At 44.7% G+C, this 26,374-nt stretch overlaps 1 protein-coding gene across 2 annotated transcripts in view; it reads left to right on the top strand.

Annotated features, from left to right (window-relative positions):
• The window catches only part of LOC115105899 (tetratricopeptide repeat protein 28-like), a 238,519-nt gene that overhangs the window by 151,100 nt on the left and 61,045 nt on the right, over positions 1-26,374 (top strand). For both annotated transcript variants that reach the window (XM_065007505.1, XM_065007504.1), the window contains exons 16-23: positions 10,394-10,601; positions 10,727-10,807; positions 12,532-12,657; positions 23,477-23,603; positions 23,746-23,855; positions 24,078-24,207; positions 24,347-24,592; positions 24,670-24,823. In XM_065007505.1, the coding sequence (XP_064863577.1) occupies positions 10,394-10,601; positions 10,727-10,807; positions 12,532-12,657; positions 23,477-23,603; positions 23,746-23,855; positions 24,078-24,207; positions 24,347-24,592; positions 24,670-24,823 (1,182 nt within the window). The remainder of the gene's footprint in view (positions 1-10,393; positions 10,602-10,726; positions 10,808-12,531; positions 12,658-23,476; positions 23,604-23,745; positions 23,856-24,077; positions 24,208-24,346; positions 24,593-24,669; positions 24,824-26,374) is intronic.

Raw genomic sequence — 26,374 nt, 5'->3', positions numbered from 1 at the left:
CTCCTCTGTCTTTATATCTCTCTCTCACCCTCCTCTGTCTTTATATCTCTCTCACCCTCCTCTGTCTATATATCTCTCTCTCTCACCCTCCTCTGTCTTTATATCTCTCTCTCACCCTCCTCTGTCTTTATATCTCTCTCTCACCCTCCTCTGTCTCTCACCCTCCTCTGTCTTTATATCTCTCTCTCTCACCCTCCTCTGTCTTTATATCTCTCTCCCTCACCCTCCTCTGTCTTTATATCTCTCTCTCACCCTCCTCTGTCTTTATATCTCTCTCTCCCTCCTCTGTCTTTATATCTCTCTCACCCTCCTCTGTCTTTATATCTCTCTCTCTCACCCTCCTCTGTCTTTATATCTCTCTCTCTCACCCTCCTCTGTCTTTATATCTCTCTCCCTCGCCCTCCTCTGTCTTTATATCTCTCTCTCACCCTCCTCTGTCTTTATATCTCTCTCCCTCTCCTCTGTCTTTATATCTCTCTCTCACCCTCCTCTGTCTTTATATCTCTCTCTCACCCTCCTCTGTCTTTATATCTCTCTCTCACCCTCCTCTGTCTTTTATCTCTCTCTCACCCTCCTCTGTCTTTATATCTCTCTCACCCTCCTCTGTCTTTATATCTCTCTCTCACCCTCCTCTGTCTTTATATCTCTCTCTCACCCTCCTCTGTCTTTATATCTCTCTCTCACCCTCCTCTGTCTTTATATCTCTCTCTCACCCTCCTCTGTCTTTATATCTCTCTCTCACCCTCCTCTGTCTTTATATCTCTCTCACCCTCCTCTGTCTTTATATCTCTCTCTCTCACCCTCCTCTGTCTTTATATCTCTCTCTCACCCTCCTCTGTCTTTATATCTCTCTCTCTCACCCTCCTCTGTCTTTATATCTCACCCTCTCTCTGTCTTTATATCTCTCTCTCCCTCCTCTGTCTTTATATCTCTCTCTCTCACCCTCCTCTGTCTTTATATCTCTCTCTCTCTCACCCTCCTCTGTCTTTATATCTCTCTCTCACCCTCCTCTGTCTTTATATCTCTCTCACCCTCCTCTGTTTATATCTCTCTCTCACCCTCCTCTGTCTTTATATCTCTCTCTCACCCTCCTCTGTCTTTTATCTCTCTCTCTCACCCTCCTCTGTCTTTATATCTCTCTCTCTCACCCTCCTCTGTCTTTATATCTCTCTCTCACCCTCCTCTGTCTTTATATCTCTCTCTCACCCTCCTCTGTCTTTATATCTCTCTCTCACCCTCCTCTGTCTTTATATCTCTCCCTCGCCCTCCTCTGTCTTTATATCTCTCTCTCACCCTCCTCTGTCTTTATATATCTCTCTCACCCTCCTCTGTCTTTATATCTCTCTCTCTCTCACCCTCCTTTGTCTTTATATCGCTCTCTCTCACCCTCCTCTGTCTTTATATCTCTCTCTCACCCTCCTCTGTCTTTATATCTCTCTCTCACCCTCCTCTGTCTTTATATCTCTCTCTCACCCTCCTCTGTCTTTATATCTCTCTCACCCTCCTCTGTCTTTATATCTCTCTCTCACCCTCCTCTGTCTTTATATCTCTCTCTCCCCTCCTCTGTCTTTATATCTCTCTCTCACCCTCCTCTGTCTTTATATCTCTCTCTCACCCTCCTCTGTCTTTATATCTCTCTCTCTCACCCTCCTCTGTCTTTATATCTCTCTCTCACCCTCCTCTGTCTTTATATCTCTCTCACCCTCCTCTGTCTTTATATCTCTCTCTCCTCTGTCTTTATATCTCTCTCTCACCCTCCTCTGTCTTTATATCTCTCTCTCTCTCTCTGTCTTTATACCCTCCTCTGTCTTTATATCTCTCTCTCTCACCCTCCTCTGTCTTTATATCTCTCTCTTCACCCTCCTCTGTCTTTATATCTCTCCTCGCCCTCCTCTGTCTTTATATCTCTCTCTCTCACCCTCCTCTGTCTTTTATCTCTCTCACCCTCCTCTGTCTCTCTCTCACCCTCCTCTGTCTTTATATCTCTCTCACCCTCCTCTGTCTTTATATCTCTCTCTCACCCTCCTCTGTCTTTATATCTCTCTCTCTCACCCTCCTCTGTCTTTATATCTCTCTCTCTCACCCTCCTCTGTCTTTATATCTCTCTCTCACCCTCCTCTGTCTTTATATCTCTCTCTCTCACCCTCCTCTGTCTTTATATCTCTCTCTCGCCCTCCTCTGTCTTTATATCTCTCTCTCTCACCCTCCTCTGTCTTTATATCTCTCTCTCACCCTCCTCTGTCTTTATATCTCTCTCTCACCCTCCTCTGTCTTTATATCTCTCTCTCGCCCTCCTCTGTCTTTATATCTCTCTCTCACCCTCCTCTGTCTTTATATCTCTCTCTCTCACCCTCCTCTGTCTTTATATCTCTCTCTCACCCTCCTCTGTCTTTATATCTCTCTGTCTTTATATCTCTCTCACCCTCCTCTGTCTTTATATCTCTCTCTCTCACCCTCCTCTGTCTTTATATCTCTCTCTCACCCTCCTCTGTCTTTATATCTCTCTCTCACCCTCCTCTGTCTTTATATCTCTCTCTCACCCTCCTCTGTCTTTATATCTCTCTCTCACCCTCCTCTGTCTTTATATCTCTCTCTCACCCTCCTCTGTCTTTATATCTCTCTCTCTCCCTCCTCTGTCTTTATATCTCTCTCTCTCACCCTCCTCTGTCTTTATATCTCTCTCTCACCCTCCTCTGTCTTTATATCTCTCTCTCACCCTCCTCTGTCTTTATATCTCTCTCTCACCCTCCTCTGTCTTTATATCTCTCTCTCACCCTCCTCTGTCTTTATATCTCTCTCTCACCCTCCTCTGTCTTTATATCTCTCTCTCACCCTCCTCTGTCTTTATATCTCTCTCTCACCCTCCTCTGTCTTTATATCTCTCTCTCACCCTCCTCTGTCTTTATATCTCTCTCTCTCACCCTCCTCTGTCTTTATATCTCTCTCTCACCCTCCTCTGTCTTTATATCTCTCTCTCTCTCACCCTCCTCTGTCTTTATATCTCTCTCTCACCCTCCTCTGTCTTTATATCTCTCTCTCTCACCCTCCTCTGTCTTTATATCTCTCTCTCTCACCCTCCTCTGTCTTTATATCTCTCTCTCACCCTCCTCTGTCTTTATATCTCTCTCTCTCACCCCTCCTCTGTCTTTATATCTCTCTCTCTCACCCTCCTCTGTCTTTATATCTCTCTCTCACCCTCCTCTGTCTTTATATCTCTCTCACCCTCCTCTGTCTTTATCTCTCTCACCCTCCTCTGTCTTTATATCTCTCTCTCACCCTCCTCTGTCTTTATATCTCTCTCTCACCCTCCTCTGTCTTTATCTCTCTCCCTCCTCTGTCTTTATATCTCTCTCTCACCCTCCTCTGTCTTTATATCTCTCTCTCTCACCCTCCTCTGTCTTTATATCTCTCTCACCCTCCTCTGTCTTTATATCTCTCTCTCTCACCCTCCTCTGTCTTTATATCTCTCTCTCACCCTCCTCTGTCTTTATATCTCTCTCCTCACCCTCCTCTGTCTTTATATCTCTCTCTCTCACCCTCCTCTGTCTTTATATCTCTCTCACCCTCCTCTGTCTTTATATCTCTCTCTCACCCTCCTCTGTCTTTATATCTCTCTCTCACCCTCCTCTGTCTTTATATCTCTCTCACCCTCCTCTGTCTTTATATCTCTCTCTCACCCTCCTCTGTCTTTTATCTCTCTCTCCCTCCTCTGTCTTTATATCTCTCTCTCACCCTCCTCTGTCTTTATATCTCTCTCTCTCACCCTCCTCTGTCTTTATATCTCTCTCTCTCCTCATCCCTCCTCTGTCTTTATCTTTATATCTCTCTCACCCTCCTCTGTCTTTTTATATCTCTCTCTCACCCTCCTCTGTCTTTATATCTCTCTCTCTCACCCTCTCACCCTCCTCTGTCTTTATATCTCTCTCTCACCCTCCTCTGTCTTTATATCTCTCTCACCCTCCTCTGTCTTTATATCTCTCTCTCACCCTCCTCTGTCTTTATATCTCTCTCTCACCCTCCTCTGTCTTTATATCTCTCTCTCACCCTCCTCTGTCTTTATATCTCTCTCCCTCGCCCTCCTCTGTCTTTATATCTCTCTCTCTCACCCTCCTCTGTCTTTATATCTCTCTCTCTCTCTCACTCCTCCTCTGTCTTTATATATATCTCTCTCACCCTCCTCTGTCTTTATATCTCTCTCTCACCCTCCTCTGTCTTTATATCTCTCTCTCTCACCCTCCTCTGTCTTTATATCTCTCTCTCACCCTCCTCTGTCTTTATATCTCTCTCTCACCCTCCTCTGTCTTTATATCTCTCTCTCACCCTCCTCTGTCTTTATATCTCTCTCTCACCCTCCTCTGTCTTTATATCTCTCTCTCACCCTCCTCTGTCTTTATATCTCTCTCTCACCCTCCTCTGTCTTTATATCTCTCTCTCACCCTCCTCTGTCTTTATATCTCTCTCTCACCCTCCTCTGTCTTTATCTCTCTCACCCTCCTCTGTCTTTATATCTCTCTCTCTCACCCTCCTCTGTCTTTATATCTCTCTCTCACCCTCCTCTGTCTTTATATCTCTCTCTCACCCTCCTCTGTCTTTATATCTCTCTCTCTCCTCCTCTGTCTTTATATCTCTCTCTCACCCTCCTCTGTCTTTATATCTCTCTCTCACCCTCCTCTGTCTTTATATCTCTCTCCCTCGCCCTCCTCTGTCTTTATATCTCTCTCTCTCACCCTCCTCTGTCTTTATATCTCTCTCTCACCCTCCTCTGTCTTTATATCTCTCTCACCCTCCTCTGTCTTTATATCTCTCTCTCACCCTCCTCTGTCTTTATATCTCTCTCTCTCACCCTCCTCTGTCTTTATATCTCTCTCTCACCCTCCTCTGTCTTTATATCTCTCTCACCCTCCTCTGTCTTTATATCTCTCTCACCCTCCTCTGTCTTTATATCTCTCTCTCACCCTCCTCTGTCTTTATATCTCTCTCACCCTCCTCTGTCTTTATATCTCCTCACCCTCCTCTGTCTTTATATCTCTCTCACCCTCCTCTGTCTTTATATCTCTCTCTCACCCTCCTCTGTCTTTATATCTCTCTCTCACCCTCCTCTGTGTCTGTCTTTATATCTCTCTCTCTCACCCTCCTCTGTCTTTATATCTCTCTCTCACCCTCCTCTGTCTTTATATCTCTCACCCTCTCTGTCTTTATATCTCTCTCTCACCCTCCTCTGTCTTTATATCTCTCTCTCACCCTCCTCTGTCTTTATATCTCTCTCTCACCCTCCTCTGTCTTTATATCTCTCACCCTCCTCTGTCTTTATATCTCTCTCTCACCCTCCTCTGTCTTTATATCTCTCTCTCTCACCCTCCTCTGTCTTTTATCTCTCTCCTCTCACCCTCCTCTGTCTTTATATCTCTCTCTCACCCTCCTCTGTCTTTATATCTCTCTCTCACCCTCCTCTGTCTTTATATCTCTCTCTCTCACCCTCCTCTGTCTTTATATCTCTCTCTCCCTCCTCTGTCTTTATATCTCTCTCTCTCACCCTCCTCTGTCTTTATATCTCTCTCTCACCCTCCTCTGTCTTTTATCTCTCTCTCTCACCCTCCTCTGTCTTTATATCTCTCTCTCACCCTCCTCTGTCTTTATATCTCTCTCTACCCTCCTCTGTCTTTATATCTCTCTCTCACCCTCCTCTGTCTTTATATCTCTCCCTCCTCTGTCCCTCCTCTGTCTTTATATCTGTCTTTATATCTCTCTCACCCTCCTCTGTCTTTATATCTCTCTCTCACCCTCTCTGTCATCTCCTCCTCTGTCTTTATATCTCTCTCTCACCCTCCTCTGTCTTTATCTCTCTCTCACCCTCCTCTGTCTTTATATCTCTCTCTCACCCTCCTCTGTCTTTATATCTCTCTCTCACCTCCTCTGTCTTTATATCTCTCTCTCTCACCCTCCTCTGTCTTTATATCTCTCTCTCACCCTCCTCTGTCTTTATATCTCTCTCTCACCCTCCTCTGTCTTTATATCTCTCTCTCACCCTCCTCTGTCTTTATATCTCTCTCTCACCCTCCTCTGTCTTTATATCTCTCTCTCACCCTCCTCTGTCTTTATATCTCTCTCTCTCACCCTCCTCTGTCTTTATATCTCTCTCTCACCCTCCTCTGTCTTTATATCTCTCTCTCTCACCCTCCTCTGTCTTTTATCTCTCTCTCTCTGTCTTTATACCCTCCTCTGTCTTTATATCTCTCTCTCACCCTCCTCTGTCTTTATATCTCTCTCTCACCCTCCTCTGTCTTTATATCTCTCTCTCACCCTCCTCTGTCTTTATATCTCTCTCTCACCCTCCTCTGTCTTTATATCTCTCTCTCACCCTCCTCTGTCTTTATATCTCTCTCTCACCCTCCTCTGTCTTTATATCTCTCTCACCCTCCTCTGTCTTTATATCTCTCTCTCTCACCCTCCTCTGTCTTTTTATATCTCTCTCTCACCCTCCTCTGTCTTTATATCTCTCTCTCACCCTCCTCTGTCTTTATATCTCTCTCTCACCCTCCTCTGTCTTTATATCTCTCTCACCCTCCTCTGTCTTTATATCTCTCTCTCTCTCACCCTCCTTTGTCTTTATATCTCTCTCTCACCCTCCTCTGTCTTTATATCTCTCTCTCACCCTCCTCTGTCTTTATATCTCCCTCACCCTCCTCTGTCTTTATATCTCTCTCTCACCCTCCTCTGTCTTTATATCTCTCTCTCACCCTCCTCTGTCTTTATATCTCTCTCTCACCCTCCTCTGTCTTTATATCTCTCTCTCACCCTCCTCTGTCTTTATATCTCTCTCTCTCACCCTCCTCTCTCTTTATATCTCTCTCTCTCCCTCCTCTGTCTTTATATCTCTCTCTCACCCTCCTCTGTCTTTATATCTCTCTCTCACCCTCCTCTGTCTTTTTATCTCTCTCTCTCACCCTCCTCTGTCTTTATATCTCTCTCTCACCCTCCTCTGTCTTTATATCTCTCTCTCACCCTCCTCTGTCTTTATATCTCTCTCTCACCCTCCTCTGTCTTTATATCTCTCTCTCACCCTCCTCTGTCTTTATATCTCTCTCTCACCCTCCTCTGTCTTTATATCTCTCTCTCACCCTCCTCTGTCTTTATATATCTCTCTCTCTCACCCTCCTCTGTCTTTATATCTCTCTCTCTCACCCTCCTCTGTCTTTATATCTCTCTCACCCTCCTCTGTCTTTATATCTCTCTCTCACCCTCCTCTGTCTTTATATCTCTCTCTCACCCTCCTCTGTCTTTATATCTCTCTCTCGCCCTCCTCTGTCTTTATATCTCTCCTCTCACCCTCCTCTGTCTTTATATCTCTCTCTCTCACCCTCCTCTGTCTTTATATCTCTCTCTCTCCTCCCTCCTCTGTCTTTATACCCTCCTCCTTTATATCTCTCTCACCCTCCTCTGTCTTTATATCTCTCTCTCACCCTCCTCTGTCTTTATATCTCTCTCTCACCCTCCTCTGTCTTTATATCTCTCTCTCACCTCCTCTGTCTCTCTCTCACCCTCCTCTGTCTTTATATCTCTCTCTCACCCTCCTCTGTCTTTATATCTCTCTCTCACCCTCCTCTGTCTTTATATCTCTCTCTCACCCTCCTCTGTCTTTATATCTCTCTCACCCTCCTCTGTCTTTTATATCTCTCTCCCTCCTCTGTCTATATATCTCTCTCTCACCCTCCTCTGTCTTTATATCTCTCTCTCACCCTCCTCTGTCTTTATATCTCTCTCTCACCCTCCTCTGTCTTATATCTCTCTCTCTCACCCTCCTCTGTCTTTATATCTCTCTCTCACCCTCCTCTGTCTTTATATCTCTCTCTCACCCTCCTCTGTCTTTATATCTCTCTCTCACCCTCCTCTGTCTTTATATCTCTCTCTCACCCTCCTCTGTCTTATATCTCTCTCTCTCACCCTCCTCTGTCTTTATATCTCTCACCCTCCTCTGTCTTTATCTCTCTCTCTCACCCCTCTGTCTTTATATCTCTCTCTCTCACCCTCCTCTGTCTTTATATCTCTCTCTCACCCTCCTCTGTCTATATCTCTCTCTCACCCTCTCTGTCTTTATATCTCTCTCTCACCCTCCTCTGTCTTTATATACCCTCCTCTGTCTTATATCTCTCTCACCCTCCTCTGTCTTTATATCTCTCTCTCACCCTCCTCTGTCTTTATATCTCTCTCTCTCACCCTCCTCTGTCTTTATATCTCTCTCTCACCCTCCTCTGTCTTTATATCTCTCTCTCACCCTCCTCTGTCTTTATATCTCTCTCTCTCACCCTCTCTCTGTCTTTATACCCTCCTCTCTCTCTCTCTCCTCCTCTGTCTTTATATCTCTCTCTCTCACCCTCCTCTGTCTTTATATCTCTCTCTCACCCTCCTCTGTCTTTATATCTCTCTCACCCTCCTCTGTCTTTATATCTCTCTCTCACCCTCCTCTGTCTTTATATCTCTCTCTCACCCTCCTCTGTCTTTATATCTCTCTCTCGCCCTCCTCTGTCTTTATATCTCTCTCTCACCCTCCTCTGTCTTTATATCTCTCTCTCACCCTCCTCTGTCTTTATATCTCTCTCTCACCCTCCTCTCTCTTTATATCTCTCTCTCTCACCCTCCTCTGTCTTTATATCTCTCTCACCCTCCTCTGTCTTTATCTCTCTCTCACCCTCCTCTGTCTTTATATCTCTCTCTCACCCTCCTCTGTCTTTATATCTCTCCCTCGCCCTCCTCTGTCTTTATATCTCTCTCTCACCCTCCTCTGTCTTTATATATCTCTCTCACCCTCCTCTGTCTTTATATCTCTCTCTCTCACCCTCCTTTGTCTTTATATCGCTCTCTCTCACCCTCCTCTGTCTTTATATCTCTCTCTCACCCTCCTCTGTCTTTATATCTCTCTCACCCTCCTCTGTCTTTATATCTCTCTCTCTCACCCTCCTCTGTCTTTATATCTCTCTCTCTCTCACCCTCCTCTGTCTTTATATCTCTCTCTCACCCTCCTCTGTCTTATATATCTCTCTCTCTCACCCTCCTCTGTCTTTATATCTCTTTCACCCTCCTCTGTCTTTATATCTCTCTCTCACCCTCCTCTGTCTATATATCTCTCTCTCTCACCCTCCTCTGTCTTTATATCTCTCTCTCACCCTCCTCTGTCTATATATCTCTCTCTCACCCTCCTCTGTCTTTATATCTCTCTCTCACCCTCCTCTGTCTTTATATCTCTCTCTCACCCTCCTCTGTCTATATATCTCTCTCTCTCACCCTCCTCTGTCTTTATATCTCTTTCACCCTCCTCTGTCTTTATATCTCTCTCACCCTCCTCTGTCTTTATATCTCTCTCTCACCCTCCTCTGTCTTTATATCTCTTTCTCACCCTCCTCTGTCTATATATCTCTCTCTCTCACCCTCCTCTGTCTTTATATCTCTCTCTCACCCTCCTCTGTCTTTATATCTCTCTCACCCTCCTCTGTCTATATATCTCTCTCTCTCACCCTCCTCTGTCTTTATATCTCTCTCTCACCCTCCTCTGTCTTTATATCTCTCTCTCACCCTCCTCTGTCTATATATCTCTCTCTCTCACCCTCTGTCTTTATATCTCTCTCTCACCCTCCTCTGTCTTTATATCTCTCTCTCACCCTCCTCTGTCTATATATCTCTCTCTCTCACCCTCCTCTGTCTTTATATCTCTCTCTCACCCTCCTCTGTCTATATATCTCTCTCTCACCCTCCTCTGTCTTTATATCTCTCTCTCACCCTCCTCTGTCTTTATATCTCTCTCTCACCCTCCTCTGTCTATATATCTCTCTCTCTCACCCTCCTCTGTCTTTATATCTCTCTCTCACCCTCCTCTGTCTTTATATCTCTCTCTCACCCTCCTCTGTCTATATATCTCTCTCTCTCACCCTCCTCTGTCTTTATATCTCTCTCGCTCACCCTCCTCTCTCTGCTTCTCTGCTGTTCCCTGGTGAGGGAATGACAGAGTGATGATAGGACAAGTCACGTACAGTAGTTAGACAGATAAAGTCACAGCTCAGTGTTAGTTTGCAGACACAGCCTCTTTTACATTTCCTCCCCCAAGGATATCACGTATTATATCTCATACTAGCTAAATTAACATGTCCTGTGGTTATTGCCCAATTTGTTTTCTTGTTTGCCTTCTTAAGTTGCTCATATATCTCTCTGGGAAACTAGATGCCTTTTGATGTTTGGATTTTCAGAGCTGAGTGTTTTATGTTGTGACTCATGAAATGCATTCATGTAAATAATTGGTAGGGCTCGTTCTGAATGCAATAGTGACTCATATGCAGCAAGCAGCAGGTCTACATTAGCAACTGTGAAAAGGGAAATGGGGGTAAACAAAAACAACTCCTCTCAGATCTCTAGGTAGTCTCCAGCAAGCTTTGGTGTGTTTTGAGAAGAGACTGGTGGTGGCCCATGAGCTGGGCGGATCAGGAGGCGGAGGTGGAGGAGGGGAGAAGGCCCAGGCCTATGGGGAGCTGGGAGACCTACACAGCCAGCTGGGGAATTATGAGCAAGCCCTGTCCTGCCTGGAGCATCAGCTCAACATCGCCTGCACCTCAGGGGTAACACTTCTACCTCTAATGAATGAATGACAAGCAGGGAAGGAGGGGTGACTAACCTTTGGCAGTTACCTGTATGTTATTCATCTATATGCTATCACTATTTATTCTAAACCTGTTCCTCCCAGGACCGAGCACTAGAGGGCGAAGCGAGCGCGGCACTGGGTGCAGTGTACCAGCTGATGGGGGAGAACGAGGCAGCTCTGCAGGTTGGTGCTGTTATATTCCCCATGCAGTGTTCTACTGTCTGCCTGACTGTGTCCATCGATCTCTATTATATTCCCCATGTAGTGTTCTACTGTCTGCCTGACTGTGTCCATCGATCTCTATTATATTCCCCATGCAGTGTTCTACTGTCTGCCTGACTGTGTCCATCGATCTCTATTATATTCCCCATGTAGTGTTCTACTGTCTGCCTGACTGTGTCCATCGATCTCTATTATATTCCCCATGTAGTGTTCTACTGTCTGCCTGACTGTGTCCATCGATCTCTATTATATTCCCCATGCAGTGTTCTACTGTCTGCCTGTCTGTGTCCATCAATCTCTATTATATTCCCCATGTAGTGTTCTACTGTCTGCCTGTCTGTGTCCATCAATCTCTATTATATTCCCTATGCAGTGTTCTACTGTCTGCCTGTCTGTGTCCATCAATCTCTATTATATTCCCCATGCAGTGTTCCACTGTCTGCCTGCCTGTGTCCATCAATCTCTATTATATTCCCCATGCAGTGTTCTACTGTCTGCCTGACTGTGTCCATCAATCTCTATTATATTCCCTATGCAGTGTTCTACTGTCTGCCTGTCTGTGTCCATCAATCTCTATTATATTCCCCATGTAGTGTTCTACTGTCTGCCTGTCTGTGTCCATCAATCTCTATTATATTCCCTATGCAGTGTTCTACTGTCTGCCTGTCTGTGTCCATCAATCTCTATTATATTCCCCATGCAGTGTTCTACTGTCTGCCTGTCTGTGTCCATCGATCTCTATTATATTCCCTATGCAGTGTTCTACTGTCTGCCTGACTGTGTCCATCGATCTCTATTATATTCCCTATGCAGTGTTCTACTGTCTGCCTGACTGTGTCCATCGATCTCTATTATATTCCCTATGCAGTGTTCTACTGTCTGCCTGACTGTGTCCATCGATCTCTATTATATTCCCCATGCAGTGTTCTACTGTCTGCATGTCTGTGTCCATAAATCTCTATTATATTCCCCATGCAGTGTTCTACTGTCTGCCTGTCTGTGTCCATCGATCTCTATTATATTCCCTATGCAGTGTTCTACTGTCTGCCTGACTGTATCCATCGATCTCTATTATATTCCCCATGCAGTGTTCTACTGTCTGCCTGTCTGTGTCCATAAATCTCTATTATATTCCCCATGCAGTGTTCTACTGTCTGCCTGTCTGTGTCCATCAATCTCTATTATATTCCCCATGCAGTGTTCTACTGTCTGCCTGTCTGTGTCCATAAATCTCTATTATATTCCCCATGTAGTGTTCTACTGTCTGCCTGTCTGTGTCCATAAATCTCTATTATATTCCCCATGCAGTGTTCTACTGTCTGCCTGTCTGTGTCCATAAATCTCTATTATATTCCCCATGCAGTGTTCTACTGTCTGCCTGTCTGTGTCCATAAATCTCTATTATATTCCCCATGTAGTGTTCTACTGTCTGCCTGTCTGTGTCCATAAATCTCTATTATATTCCCCATGTAGTGTTCTACTGTCTGCCTGTCTGTGTCCATCGATCTCTATTATATTCCCCATGCAGTGTTCTACTGTCTGCCTGTCTGTGTCCATCAATCTCTATTGTATTCCCCATGCAGTGTTCTACTGTCTGCCTGCCTGTGTCCATCAATCTCTATTATATTCCCCATGCAGTGTTCTACTGTCTGCCTGTCTGTGTCCATCAATCTCTCTCTCTCTAGTGGCACCAGAGCGCATTAGAGATTGCGGAGGAGACTGGAAGTGGGAGGAGTCAGGGAATGGCCTATGGGAACATGGGACTGACCTATGAGGCGCTGGGAAACTACGAAAAGGCTGTGGACTGTCAGGTAAACACACACTATCACACTATCACATACACTATCACACATACTATCACACTATCACACACACTATCACACACACTATCACACTATCACACTTTCCCACTATCACACACACTATCACACTTTCCCACTATCACACACACTATCACACTATCACACACACTATCACACACACTATCACACTCACTATCACACACACTATCACACTATCCCACTATCACACACACTATCACACTATCACACACACTATCACACTATCACACTATCACACTATCACACATACTATCACACTATCACACTATCACACTATCACACTATCACACACACTATCACACTATCACACACACTATCACACTATCACACTATCACACATACTATCACACTATCACACTATCACACATACTATCACACTATCACACACACTATCCCACTATCCCACTATCACACTATCACACACACTATCACACTATCCCACTATCACACTATCACACTATCACACACACTAGCACACTATCCCACTATCACACAATCCCACTATCACACACACTAGCACACTATCCCACTATCACACAATCCCACTATCACACTTTCCCACTATCACACTATCACACACACTATCACACTTTCCCACTATCACACTATCCCACTATCACACTATCACACTTTCCCACTATCTCACTATCACACACACTATCACACTATCACACTTTCCCACTATCACACACACTATCCCACTAACACGCTATCACACACACTATCCCACTATCACACTATCCCACTATCACACACACTATCACACTATCACACACACTATCCCACTAACACGCTATCACACACACTATCCCACTATCACACTATCCCACTATCACACTATCCCACTATCACACACACTATCACACTATCCCACTATCACACTTTCCCACTAACACACTATCACACACACTATCCCACTAACACGCTATCACACACACTATCCCACTATCACACTTTCCCACTATCACACTATCCCACTATCACACTATCACACTTTCCCACTATCACACTATCACACACACTATCACACTATCCCACTACCACACTATCCCACTATCACACTTTCCCACTATCACACTATCACACACACTATCCCACTTTCCCACTATCACACTATCCCACTATCACACACACTATCACACTATCCCACTATCACACTTTCCCACTATCACACTTTCCCACTATCACACTATCCCACTATCACACACACTATCACACTATCCCACTATCACACACACTATCACACTATCCCACTATCACACACACTATCACACTATCACACACACTATCACACTATCCCACTATCACACACACTATCACACTATCACACACACTATCCCACTATCACACACACTATCACACTATCACACTATCACACACACTATCCCACTATCACACACACTATCACACACACTATCCCACTATCACACTATCACACACACTATCACACTATCACACTATCACACACACTATCCCACTATCACACTATCACACTATCACACACACTATCCCACTATCACACACACTATCACACTATCCCACTATCACACACACTATCACACTATCCCACTATCACACACACTATCACACTATCCCACTATCACACTATCACACTATCCCACTATCACACTTTCCAACTATCACACTATCCCACTATCCCACTTTCCCACTATCACACTATCACACACACTATCCCACTAACACGCTATCACACACACTATCCCACTATCACACACACTATCACACTATCCCTGTTAGAGCCGATTTGGACATATTTGTATAAAAGACCGAACATATGGAGCTCCATGTATATTTGTGTAAATATATTAAATATTAATGTAAATGATGAAATATTAGGTACGTACCTTTATGATTTATATTTACCTGATTGAGATATATTCATTTGTTGTTAGTGTAACTTAGTTTTTGGCCCCCCCTCTTGCCTATTCATTGTATTGTGGTAAGTGTGTTAGGATAAAGGCAGGAAGTTGGGCCTTCGGGAGGGGAAGAGTCCTTGCTAGATGCGGGAGCGGTATAGTTTTTTGACCATACAGACATACAGACAGGTCATAATATGTATTTTCCATATAAAGTATTCTATGCTTCAAGTTGATTGGAGAATCACTTATTTGTTAGATATAAGAAGAATAAACATTTTTGTTGCACCATATCCCTGGATGTCATTGAATGTTTGGCCGTTTGGAAACCTTGACTGTGGACTGTATGCGTACCAAACAACCCCGCTTCAGGCTTGGGCAGTGGCTATGGTAAAGACTAAAGGAAGCCACTACAATCAAGTCAAAAAACTCAGTGAAGGATTACTATCGGAAGGAAATCTCCGGTTCGGACACACGCTGGATATTGTTCTATTTGTAATTGCATTCCGATCGTAAGGACAGCTCGCTTGGAAGGATTTGAACTCCTAGAATTCGGCAGCCGTGAGTAACCACTGCGAATGAATGAGCTGCCCTGTTCAATGCGATCATTTGATCATGCATATTATGGAAGCGCAAATGTGCTTTTAATTGGAATGTTTGATAAACTTGGGAATGGAATTCAAAAGACCGCGCTGTGAAAACGATTAAGAAGTTTAAGTTTGGGAAACACTGAGATCCTACGCACAATGTAGCCTAATCTTATGTCTAATATTTGACCTAACGTGGAAATGCAATGCATCAACGCAACGAATGCAATCTAAGGATCTAAAGATACTGCGTGTTTAAACTTCATTAAAGGGACAACTTATAATGGGATGAAATGTTTAAAACGCATCTAAAATGCCGAACTTGCACATGTTCAATTCAAAATGGATCAAATATGCTGAAATGGAGGACTGTGTTTTAAAGCATTAAAGGAGGTCTAAAGGGGCATTACGTTTAACAATCAAAAATCAACAACTGTGTCATTGTAAATTGAGTGAACTAAAAGTGAATGATGGAGGATGAAATCCCAAATAAGACTCCACTGGAGAGGGCAGAGGAGCATCTAAATTCACTCTATGCAGCCCGGAGAGGCAAACTTGGAGTGTGTACACGCAAAATGAATTAAATAAAAGCCCTTCTTGTTGATGGAGGAAACATTGAAACTGTGGATGAGAGTCTTGAAGCATTTCATGCTGTTCTCAATGACTTTAAGAATGCTCATGATTCTGTGCTAGAGCTGGTCACAGAGGAGGAACACGAACAGGAGAGCATTAACTATTATCAACCAAGAATGAGAACTTATGAACATTTCCTGAAAGAGGTGGAAATATGGAAAAAAGCTGAAATCGAGCCACAAACGCTCATTGAACCACAGGACAGCATTTCCAATGTGTCAAAAACATCAAGTAAAACGAAGTCTTCTAAAACTGCTTCCTCAGTGTCCTCTGCACGCCTAAAAGCTGAGGCAGAACGAGCAGCTCTACTAGCTCGCCAAGCATCATTACAGGACAAGCATGCATTGGAACTGGAGAAAGCTCAACTGGAACAACAGAAAGCTCAACTGAATGTTAGGATGGAAAAAATGGCACTGGAAACGGACATAGCAGCATATAATGCCAAACTGAAGGTTCTGGAGAGTGAGTCAACTTCTCAATCCCATTCTGTGGCAGCCCATTTTCTAAGCCAAGAAGATGGAATGAACTCTTATTATGAGAACCAGGAACCCGAGGTCTATAAGGAACCTGAACCATCACCTGTTGAGTTTGCTGCATTAGGTGCAGTTCCAAAGACCCCACTACAAAGAGTTTTACAACAACCGACCACAAAGCCATCAAAACCTATTCAGAAAAAAGTCATAAACCACACCCTTCAGCAGCCAACATCAAGGTCTAGCAATCAACACAGAATCAACACTGCGGGTATCAGCCATAATACCAGCCATGATAACCTCTCTACTGTCATGCAAAGGCAGAATGAAATTGCTGACCTCCTTATACTACAGCACAAACAGGCCACACTCCCTGTTAGGGAGATACCTATGTTTGACGGTGATCCTCTAAACTTTAGGCCATTTATGCGTGCATTTGAGCATGGAATAGAAGATAAGACAAGCAGTCACCAGGATAGGCTCTATTACCTGGAACAGTACACCTCTGGTCAGCCCAAGGATCTGGTCCGTAGTTGTCTGCATATGGAAGCCAGAAGAGGCTATGCAGAGGCTAAGAGGTTGTTAAAGGAACACTTTGGCAATGAAATCAAAGTCACCACTGCTTACATGGAAAAAGCTTGGAACTGGATAAACATCAAACCGGATGATGGAAAGGGACTGGGTGGCTATGCACTCTATCTTAGAGGATGCTGTAATGCTATGCAAGACCTACAGAACATGGAAGAGCTTAATCTTCCCTCCAACATAAAGTTGATCATGTCAAAACTTCCCTACAAACTAAGGGAAAAATGGAGGTCTACGGCATGTGATATTTTAGAGAGAAGCCACCTGAGGGCCCAGTTCAGTGACCTTGTGACGTTCATGGAAAAACAGGCCAAAATACTGCAGGATCCGTTGTACGGAGATATCCAAGATCCCCTGTCCAACAAAAGGTTTTTTAAAACCAAAACAGAAGTTGACTTTAAACAGCAGTTCAAGTCCAAGAGTAGGGGAAGCAGCTTTGCCACTGCAGTGGATGTATTGGCAGATTGTGACTCGGAAAAACCTCTAAAAGAACAAACGTTCAAAATCAAGAAACCAGGCGCCCATCCTTCTGATGCTCCCAGTATCTCATGTGTATTTTGCGCTGGTGAGCATTTCTTGGTCGACTGCCAACAGGTGAAGGCACAGCCACACGAAGCCAAGGTTGGGTTTCTGAGATCAAAAGGCCTTTGTTTTGGCTGTTTGATGAGAGGACACTTAAGCAAAGAATGTAAAAGAAGGATGACCTGTCAGAAATGTCAAAGAAGGCACCCCACTATCCTGCACATTGAAGGAAGAGAGAGATTTAGATCTCTGAAGGCAGATACGAGGGGTGTAGCAGTAAAGCGGGAGGAGACTGTCAGCAGTGCTCTTGTTTCCCTGGAAGCTGGTGAAGATACCGGGGCCGGTACAGATTGTGCACTTGCGATTGTGCCAGTTCAAGTAAAGATGGCAAATGGAAGCAAGTCTACGTTAACCTATGCATTTCTCGATTCTGGTAGCTCAGCAACATTTTGTACGGAGAGACTCATGAGGCAGTTGCAAGCTAAAGGCAGTGAGACTGAAATTCTGCTACGCACAATGGGGCAGGAGAGTCCTACCAAGAGCTTTGAGATATCTGGATTAGAGATTGGCAATGTGGAAGGTGACACATTTCTTGCATTACCAAAGGTCTACACCCAAGATACGATCCCAGTGACAAGAGAGAATATTCCCACTCAGAAAGATCTCAAAAGGTGGCCATACCTGAAAGAAGTTCAGTTGAAGGAAATTGACGCCGACGTCGAACTCCTGATTGGCGTAAATGCTCCAAAGGCAATGGAACCCTGGAAAATCATAAATAGTCAAGGCAACGGACCGTATGCAGTGAAAACCCTCTTTGGATGGGTGATGAACGGTCCTCTTAACAATTGTACCATGGCAGAAGAATCTGGGCATCTTACAGTGATGGCCAATCGTATCTCAATTGCCGACCTGGGGGTTCTTCTTGTAAATCAGTACAACCATGACTTCCCTGAGAGAGGGTATGAAGTGAAAAGTGAGATGTCAGCTGAGGATCGTAGGTTTATGGAGATCGTATCAAGCTCCATAACCCTCAAAGACCATCACTACTACTTACCGTTGCCCTTTCGCAAAACAGATGTAGTCCTGCCAAACAATCGTGACATGGCAAAGCAGCGGGCTCTAAATATTATCAGGAAGTTCAAGAAGGACAAAGGTTACGCTGCAGAGTACAAAGGCTTCATGGAAGAGATGATAACAAAAGGTTACGCCGAGAAGGTACCACAAGAACAGCTCCTCAGAGAGAAAGGCAAGGTATGGTACATACCACACCATGGCGTTCACCATAAGCGCAAAGGAACGATACGAGTAGTGTTTGACTGTTCATCATCCTATAAAGGTATATCTCTTAACAGTGAACTCCTTCAAGGCCCTGACCTGGCAAACACGCTTATAGGAGGCTTGCTAAGATTTCGGCAAGAGCACATTGCCATGATGGCAGACATCGAAGGAATGTTCCATCAAGTACGTGTCCATGAAGATTACTTAGACTTCCTGCGATTCCTATGGTGGCCGGATGGTGATACTAACAAAAGATTGGAGGAGTACAGAATGACGGTACATCTTTTCGGTGCTATATCCTCTCCAAGTTGTGCAAACTTTGCACTGCGAAAGACTGCAGAAGACAACTGTGAGAGGTACGATGAAGAGGTAATTCAAACAGTCAAGTCCAACTTCTATGTTGATGACTGCCTCAAGTCAGTGGCCACAGAAGAACAAGCCATAGCTCTCACAAAAAACCTCAGGGATGTGTGCTCTCAGGGTGGGTTCAAATTGACCAAGTGGGTCAGCAACAGCCGCACTGTGCTTGCTTCTATCCCTGATGAACACAAAGCCAAGCAGATAAAAGAACTGGACCTGGACAGAGAAAAGCTGCCTGTTGAAAGAGCACTTGGAATCCGATGGAACATTGAAAGTGATGCATTCACCTTCCGAGTCACTGTCAAGAACAGACCCCTTACAAGAAGAGGTATTCTCTCAACTGTCAGCTCTATTTATGATCCATTAGGTTTCCTCGCCCCATTTGTATTAAAGGCAAAGCAAATTCTTCAAGTGCTCTGCAAGCTAAAGTGTGGATGGGACGAAGTCATCCCTGAAGAACACTCTATTTCATGGCAGAGATGGCTCTCAGAGCCGGACCAGCTCTCCAGATTCCAGATAGACAGGTGTATGATGCCTGAGAACTTTGGTCAAGTCAAGACGGCACAGCTGCATCACTTCGGTGATGCAAGTGAACAAGGTTATGGCACAGCAAGTTACCTTAGGTTCACAAACGGTATGGAAAAGGTTCACATTGCATTCATACTGGGGAAATCAAGGGTTGACAATCCCCAGACTGGAACTTGCTGCAGCAACATTGGCAGTGCGAGTGGACAGGATGTTAAGGTTGGAGCTCCAGATTGAACTTGAGGAGTCAACTTTTTGGACGGACAGCCAGTCTGTGCTAAAATACATCCGCAATGATACCAAGAGATTCCATACCTTTGTGGCTAATAGGGTTGCTATGATCCGTGACCTATCGAAAGCAAAACAGTGGAGGTATTTGAACTCCAAACACAACCCAGCCGATGATGCCTCAAGAGGATTACATGTTGAAATGTTCCTGTACTCAAAGAGATGGCGCAAAGGACCAGAATTCCTGGAGAAACCAGAAACTCAATGGCCCGAAAGCCCCCGAGGAGCTTGGCTCCATCCCTCCGGATGATCCAGAGGTGAGAAAAGACGTAATCGTAAACCATACAAGTGTGGAAGAAAAGAGTCCAACCAGCAAACTGATTGAGTACTATTCAACATGGAACAGCTTGAAGAAAGCAGTTGCCTGGATGCTGAAACTGAAGAAACGTCTTCTACAGTTAAGCCAGAAAAGGAAAATTCTCTCTCAAACTGATCCAAGATCAGATCAGAGTCTGACAAACTCACTGAAGGAACAAATTGACAAGTTCAAACTGACGTTTGGAAAAGAAAGTCTGTCTGTGGATGACCTAGATGAAGCAGAAAAGGTCATCATTCGATTTGAACAACGACAGCACTTTAAACAAGAAATTGCACTAGTTGTGAAAGGAAAACAATGTGCCAAGAGAAGTGGCTCAATCTGTAAGCTTGATCCAATTATTGACGATGGCATTCTGAGAGTAGGAGGAAGGTTAAGCAAAGCTGCTATGCCTACGGAACTAAAGAATCCTATGATCCTGCCCAAAGACTCCTACGTCTCTAGACTGATCTTACTACACATCCATGAGCAGGTTGGCCACTCTGGGAGAGGTCACATGCTTTCTAGACTTCGCCAGCGATATTGGATACCCTGTGCCAACTCTTTAGCGAGGAAGATCCTTAAGAGCTGTGTCTTTTGCAGGCGGATGCAAGCTAGAGCTGGAGAACAGAAGATGGCCGACCTTCCACAAGATCGGGTGTCACCTGATTTGCCGCCTTTCACCCACGTGGGCATAGATTATTTCGGCCCCATAGAGGTGAAGCGAGGCCGCGTTCATGTGAAGCGTTATGGTGTGATCTTTACTTGCCTTGTGAGTCGAGCTGTCCATCTAGAAGTTGCTGGAGCCCACCATGGGGGTATGGGAGAGGTTGATCCGACTGGTGAAAAAGATCCTCTATTCAGTCCTTAAAGAGCAAGTACTGGATGATGAGGCTTTGCAGACAGCCTTGTGTGAAGTTGAGGCGATTATGAACGACAGACCAATCACTACTGTAACAAATGACCCTAATGATCTAGAACCCCTGACTCCGAACCATCTGCTTCATCTGAAAGCTAAGCCAGTCCTGCCACCAGGACTATTCCAGAGAAGCGACCTATACTCACGAAGGAGATGGAAGCAAGTACAATATATCACTGACCTCTTCTGGAAGAGATGGATCAGGGAGTATCTTCCACTTATGCAGGAGCGGAACAAGTGGAACAAAACTAAGAGAAACTTCAGTCCTGGTGACCTCGTGGTCATCGTCGATGACAACGCCCCAAGGAACTCTTGGCTAATGGGGCGCGTGGTGGAGGCTTTGCCAGGGGCCAAAGGTCTTGTCCGGAGCGTCATGGTTAAGACTAAGACCAATATCTTACAGAGACCTATCAATAAACTCTGTCTGCTCCTTGAGGCGACGGAGTGACACACACACACACAGTGCTCCATCTTAGAATCACGTGCACCTCTGATTCGTTGATGTTGTACTCTTACATTCTTTGATGTCATACATTTTTGGACGTCAAACTCTTGACATATTTCAACTCAGACTGAGATCTACGGACTATTTTCCTATATGGCACCTTGTATATTTGTATATAGCTATGAACTGTAATAGTGCTCTGGTTTAGAATGTTTTGTGTATTGGCTCTATGTTTGAATATTAAGTAATTGTTGTGCATTCAGTGCAGTCAACAATTAGGGGCCGGTATGTTAGAGCCGATTTGGACATATTTGTATAAAAGACCGAACATATGGAGCTCCATGTATATTTGTGTAAATATATTAAATATTAATGTAAATGATGAAATATTAGGTACGTACCTTTTATGATTTATATTTACCTGATTGAGATATATTCATTTGTTGTTAGTGTAACTTAGTTTTTGGCCCCCCCTCTTGCCTATTCATTGTATTGTGGTAAGTGTGTTAGGATAAAGGCAGGAAGTTGGGCCTTCGGGAGGGGAAGAGTCCTTGCTAGATGCGGGAGCGGTATAGTTTTTTGACCATACAGACATACAGACATACAGACGGGTCATAATATGTATTTTCCATATAAAGTATTCTATGCTTCAAGTTGATTGGATAATCACTTATTTGTTAGATATAAGAAGAATAAACATTTTTGTTGCACCATATCCCTGGATGTCATTGAATGTTTGGCCGTTTGGAAACCTTGACTGTGGACTGTATGCGTACCAAACAACCCCGCTTCAGGCTTTGGCAGTGGCTATGGTAAAGACTAAAGGAAGCCACTACAATCCCACTATCACACTTTCCCACTATCACACTATCACACACACTATCCCACTATCACACTATCACACACACTATCCCACTAACACGCTATCACACACACTCTCCCACTATCACACTTTCCCACTATCACACTATCCCACTATCACACTTTCCCACTATCACACTATCACACACACTATCCCACTAACACGCTATCACACACACTATCACACTATCACACACACTATCCCACTATCACACTATCACACACACTATCCCACTAACACGCTATCACACACACTATCCCACTATCACACTATCACACACACTATCCCACTATTACACTTTCCCACTATCACACTATCCCACTATCACACTATCACACACACTATCCCACTATCACACTTTCCCACTATCACACTATCACACACACTATCCCACTATTACACTATCCCACTATCACACTATCACACACACTATCACACACACTATCCCACTAACACACTATCACACACACTATCCCACTAACACACTATCACACACACTATCCCACTATTACACTATCCCACTATCACACTATCACACACACTATCACACACACTATCCCACTAACACACTATCACACACACTATCCCACTAACACACTATCACACACACTATCCCACTAACACACTATCACACACACTATCCCACTAACACACTATCACACACACTATCCCACTATTACACTTTCCCACTATCACACTATCCCACTATCACACTATCACACACACTATCACACACACTATCCCACTAAAACACTATCACACACACTATCCCACTAACACACTATCACACACACTCTCCCACTATCACACTATCACACACACTATCCCACTATTACACTTTCCCACTATCACACTATCCCACTAACACACTATCACACACACTATCACACTATCCCACTATCACACTATCACACACACTATCACACACACTATCCCACTAACACACACACTATCACACTATCACACACACTATCCCACTAACACACACACTATCACACTATCACACACACTATCCCACTATCACACTATCACACACACTATCCCACTAACACGCTATCACACATACTATCACACTATAGTCATGTTCTGTCAGGTAGACGGTTTGAGACTTGACCTTTCTGTCTCTTGTGATGTCATCAGGAGCAGCACCTGAGTGTGGCGGCGCAGAATAATGACCTCACAGCCAAGACACTGGCATATGGCAGCCTGGGGAGGACACACCATGCGCTACAGAACTACACACAGGCTGTCATGTACCTGCAAGAAGGTGAGAGGAGAGAGAGACAACGAGAGAGAGAGAGAGTGAATGAATGAAGACATGGTTTTTGGAGAAAGAAGGAGGAGAGGGTGATTTAATGATGTTTTGAGACTCCCTCGTTCTCTCACTCTCTCTTCTGTCTCTCTCTCAGGTCTGCGTCTAGCGGAGCAGTGTGGGAGGAGAGAGGAGGAGGCTAAGATCCGTCACCGTCTGGGCCTGTCACTGTGGGCCAGCAGCAACCTGGAAGAGGCCCAGCACCAGGTATCAACTCAACATAATTTCAGAATTGAGCTTCTCTTCAGTCCTGCTGACACATGCTGGTGGACTATGGAACTGCAGTCTCTGATTCTAGAGATTTGAGATGACCTGTATTGAAAATAATAACTAATTGCGTGTATATCGTGATAGGGGTGCGGCATGGATATGTATTCAGGTGTGAATGTGTGTGTGATGTAGCTGTGTATTCTCTTTCTCTCTCTCCAGCTGTACCGAGCGTCTGCGTTGTTTGAGTCGATTCGTCACGAGGCCCAGCTCAGCTCAGACTACAGACTGTCTCTGTTCGACCTGCAGACGTCATCATACCAGGCTCTCCAGAGGGTCCTCGTCAGCCTGGGTAACACTTTTCTTCCTGTTCTCTCTTGTTATCCATCTCCTTCCCTTTCTCTATGTATCTCTCTTTCTTTCACTCTTTCTCTACTTGTTCACTTTCTCTTCTCATCCCTCTGTTCATCCCTTTCTCCTCTCCTCCCCAGGTCATTATGACGAGGCCCTAGCAGTGGCAGAGCGGGGTCGGACCCGGGCCTTTGCTGACCTCCTGGTGGAGCGACAGCAAGGTCACCAACCCCTGACCTCTGACCCTTATACCCCGACCCCTGACCCTTACTCCCCGGTAACCATAGAACACATCCTGGATACGGTCAACAGTCAGAAGTCACTGGTGCTGTACTTCTCTCTGGCTGCAGGGTACCTCTACAGCTGGCTACTGGCACCAGGCACAGGTAGGTACATACACACACAGATCTACACGTGTTCACACACACCTCTAATCCCTAACCCTGTGTTGTGTTGTGTGCAGGTATAGTGAAGTTCCATGAGGTGTACCTGGGTGAGGGAGGAGCCGAGCTGCAGGCCGCAGAGATCCAGGGGGGAGGAGTTAGTAGCTGTCAGACTCTGGAGCAGCACATCACTGCAGCTAGAGAGGCTCTGGGAGTTGACACCTACTGCAGCAGGTGTGTGTGTTTGTGTGTATGTGTGTCTTGCACTTGCTATGGTCTCTGCTTTATTAAAATATTGTTTAGTGCTTCACTGAGAGACTGTAGGCTCTCTTTATCACTTGGCTCGGGACCCTGTCCCTCCCTCCCTCGCTCTCTATCTCTGTAGAATGGATGGGATATTCAGAGGTGACATATTTCACCCTTCCAAGTGATAATGGGACTCGCAGCCTCTCTCTTTCTCACACACACACTCACTGTACACTCACTCACACACACTCACTGTACACTCACTCACACACACACTCACTGTACACTCACACACACACACTCACTGTACACTCACTCAGACACACACTCACACACACACACACTCACTGTACACTCACTCACACACACACTCACTGTACACTCACTCACACACACACTCACTGTACACTCACTCACACACACACTCACTGTACACTCACACACACACACTCACTGTACACTCACTCACACTCACTCGCACACACACACACTGTACACTCACTCACACACACACTCACTGTACACTCACTCACACACATACACTCACTCACACACACACTCACTGTACACTCACTCACTCACACACACACGCACACACACACACTGTACACTCACTCATACACACACTCACTGTACACTCACTCACACACACACTCACTCACACACACACTCACTGTACACTCACTCACACACACACACTCACTGTACACTCACTCACACGCACACACACTCACTCACACACACACTCACTGTACACACACACACACACACACACACACACACGCACACTCACACACACATGCACACACACAATGCACACTGGTAATCCATCAGTGAAGTGCTTTTAATAAAGTAGAGAGAGAGACTATCACACCTCGGAGAGCAGTACAGTTGAATACAGGCTACTACTGTGTAATGTGTTGTGTCAGCAAATGTTATCTCTCGCACATTGTTCTCCTGTCCTCACTGACAACCACTGCAGTTGATTTATTTCACGTTTATTTAACCAGGTACAGTGAGGGAAACATTTTTTTGATCCCCTGCTGATTTTGTACGTTTGCCCACTGACAAAGAAATGATCAGTCTATCATTTTAATGGTAGGTTTATTTGAACAGTGAGAGACAGAATAACAACAAAAAAATCCAGAAAAACGCATGTTGGCCCGTGTCTCCAGGAAAAACATCAGGGACAGACTGATATTCTGCAAAAAGTACAGGGATTGGACTGCTGAGGACTGGGGCAAAGTCATTTTCTCTGATGAATCCCCTTTCCGATTGTTTGGGGCATCCGGAAAAAAGCTTGCCCGGAGAAGACAAGGTGAGCGCTACCATCAGTCCTGTGTCATGCCAACAGTAAAGCATCCTGAGACCATTCATGTGTGGGATTGCTTCTCAGCCAAGGGAGTGGGCTCACTCACAATTTGCCTAAGAACACAGCCATGAATAAAGAATGGTACCAACACATCCTCTGAGAGCAACTTCTCCCAACCATCCAGGAACAGTTTGGTGACGAACAATGCCTTTTCCAGCATGATGGAG

Source organism: Oncorhynchus nerka, linkage group LG22 (assembly GCF_034236695.1).
Source record: "Oncorhynchus nerka isolate Pitt River linkage group LG22, Oner_Uvic_2.0, whole genome shotgun sequence".
NCBI classification, from domain to species: Eukaryota; Metazoa; Chordata; class Actinopteri; order Salmoniformes; family Salmonidae; genus Oncorhynchus; species Oncorhynchus nerka.
The sequence above is the reverse complement of the archived record's forward strand: the minus strand, read 5'-3'. Positions and strand labels throughout refer to the sequence as shown.